Source organism: Priapulus caudatus, unplaced genomic scaffold, assembly GCF_000485595.1.
Source record: "Priapulus caudatus unplaced genomic scaffold, Priapulus_caudatus-5.0.1 Scaffold11, whole genome shotgun sequence".
In the NCBI taxonomy this organism is placed as follows: Eukaryota; Metazoa; Priapulida; class Priapulimorpha; order Priapulimorphida; family Priapulidae; genus Priapulus; species Priapulus caudatus.
In genome coordinates, this window is record NW_014577072.1 from 57907 (window position 1) to 60681 (window position 2775).

Sequence of the window (2775 nt, forward strand, 5' to 3'; positions counted from 1 at the left end):
CACGTGTGTGCGCGCGTGCGTGTATGCGTGTGCGCGCGCGTGCGTGTATGTGTGCGCGCGCACGTGTATGTATGTGCACGTGTGTGCGCGCGTGCGTGTATGCGTGTGCGCGCGCGTGCGTGTATGTGTGCGCGCGCACGTGTATGTATGTGCACGTGTGTGCGCGCGTGCGTGTATGCGTGTGCGCGCGCGTGCGTGTATGTGTGCGCGCGCACGTGTATGTATGTGCACGTGTGTGCGCGCGTGCGTGTATGCGTGTGCGCGCGCGTGCGTGTATGTGTGCGCGCGCACGTGTATGTATGTGTGCGTGTGTGCGCGCGTGCGTGTATGTATGTGTGCGTGTGTGCGCGCGTGCGTGTGTATAATCGTGACCCGAGAGGTATCCTCGTTGTACGTGGCGATTGCTTGATGACGGATGAACAGCAGCAGCTATACGTGGTCAACGTCTGTCCCGTGGCTGTCTCGCGCTATCTCGTGTGTTCCGTCGTCGTTCGCTCACGTGTGCGAGGCCTGCGTCGTCGGATCTGCGTTGCTTTTATTCAAGTTGTTGGCTTCTCCGGTGGATCGACGAGTCCTTTCACGACGTGGAATCAGATCAGCACGCACACGCACGCACGCACGCACATGCACCCAGACATACACACACGCAAGCGCACGCACATGGGTTAATTCATTTCTCTGTGACAATACGATCAACAAAATGGCGCCGAAAGAAGTTATGAATGCCGGAATATATCCAAAAAACAATAGCACGTTGTTGCGTTAGTGAATCCAACAGCTACTTCGAACGCTCTAATCTACCGGTCAGGTAAAAACGAAAAAGAAAACCACTAAGTATGCACGCTTTCCCAGCACTCCTACATCCGCTTCCTGTTTGCTTGTTTTTCTCATTTTTGCTCTTCCCGCGCCCTTCTAGGTTTGAAAACTATCGTTGGTGCTTTACTGGAGGCGGTGAAAAGGCTGCGTGACGTCATCATACTCACGATCTTCGTGCTGGCGGTGTTCGCTCTCATCGGGCTTCAGATCTACATGGGATCTCTGCGGCAGAAGTGCGTGCAGGACATACCGCTGGAGTACGGCAATGTCACCGACGACTTCCGCGAGGATTGGAAGCTCAACTCGTGTACGTATACGGGAAGACTTCATCTTGTCTTCTCTGGGATGGAGCGGAGGAGGGGGTCGGAGCGGGGGAGGGGTGGGCTAACCCAGTTGAATCGCACCCGTTGTGATAAAGGCCCTGCTTAAATGTTTTCTATTGATGGCGACCAGTATAATATAGGCGACCCGATAAAAGACTTTCAGTATCGGAGTGAAAAATAATATTTTAATTTTGTCTGTTTCTATTTTGTACGTCCCATTATGTCTTCGAAGTGGCAGCAACGCACAATATATTGATGATCGTTGGTCGCAATGACTGAGGAAAAATACACTTTAACTCTGTCGAATGCACTCCACTCGCAATGACCTGAGCGCACCTATTAATTTCATCTATTCGAATTAGAAGGTTCTATAAGTGAGCGTACCGCCGAGAGCGCTGGGCGGGCATCGTGGTTAATTAATATGCAGATTAGCAGTAATTAAATGCGTCTGTGTTTTGTGTTTACAGCGCATTGGCAGCTCTCGGCAGATGGTGTAAACTATCTGATCTGCGGCGGAGGGTAAGTGTCAATCATTCTGCCATCATTCAATTCAATCTTCCTCCCTTCCTTCTTTCTTTCCTTCGACTCACGGTTCGGAGGGTACATGCCAATTACTCTGTCATTATTAAAGTTAATTTTTTTCTTCCTTTCTTCTGTCTTTCCTTGGACTTTATTACATTTATTATTCGATATTTATTATCAAGCGCTATCGACGCAGGTGCGTAAACATAGATAAGGGTGTAGTATATAGCAATAGGTATATAGGTGTTACATGCTTAGTATATCTGCACACGATGGTGGTGATGATGATGATGATGATGATGATGATGATGATGATGATGATGATAAAGATGATTATGATGATGATGATGATGATGACGCTGGTTGCTTCTTACAGCGCGTGTCCCGAGGACTTCACATGCTACGAGAAGCTGGGAGATAATCCTAACTACGGCTACACCAGCTTTGACAATTTCTACGTGGCAATGCTGTCGGCGTTTCGACTTATGACGCAGGATTATTGGGAGAATCTTTACTCGCTGGTGAGCCTATATAGCTTATATACCTGCCTATATAGCTTATATACCTGCCGATATAGCTTATATACCTGACTATATAGCTTATATACCTGCCTATATAGCTTATATACCTGACTATATAGCTTATATACCTGCCTATATAGCTTATATACCTGCCTATATAGCTTATATACCTGACTATATAGCTTATATACCTGCCTATATAGCTTATATACCTGCCTATATAGCTTATATACCTGCCGATATAGCTTATATACCTGACTATATAGCTTATATACCTGCCTATATAGCTTATATACCTGCCGATATAGCTTATATACCTGACTATATAGCTCATATACCTTCCTATATAGCTCATATACCTTCCTATATAGCTTATATACCTTCCTATATAGCTTATATACCTTCTTATATAGCTTATATACCTTCCTATATAGCTTATATACCTGCCTATATAGCTTATATACCTGCCGATATAGCTTATATACCTGACTATATAGCTTATATACCTGCCGATATAGCTCATATACCTGACTATATAGCTTATATACCTGCCGATATAGCTCATATACCTTCCTATATAGCTTATATATCTT

At 45.7% G+C, this 2775-nt stretch overlaps 1 protein-coding gene across 1 annotated transcript in view; it reads left to right on the top strand.

The window, feature by feature from the left end:
* The window catches only part of LOC106807281 (sodium channel protein para-like), a 59951-nt gene that overhangs the window by 20110 nt on the left and 37066 nt on the right, over positions 1 to 2775 (top strand). Inside the window, 2 exon segments of the mRNA XM_014809582.1 lie at positions 917 to 1178; positions 2038 to 2182. Coding sequence (XP_014665068.1) covers positions 917 to 1178; positions 2038 to 2182 — 407 coding nt within the window.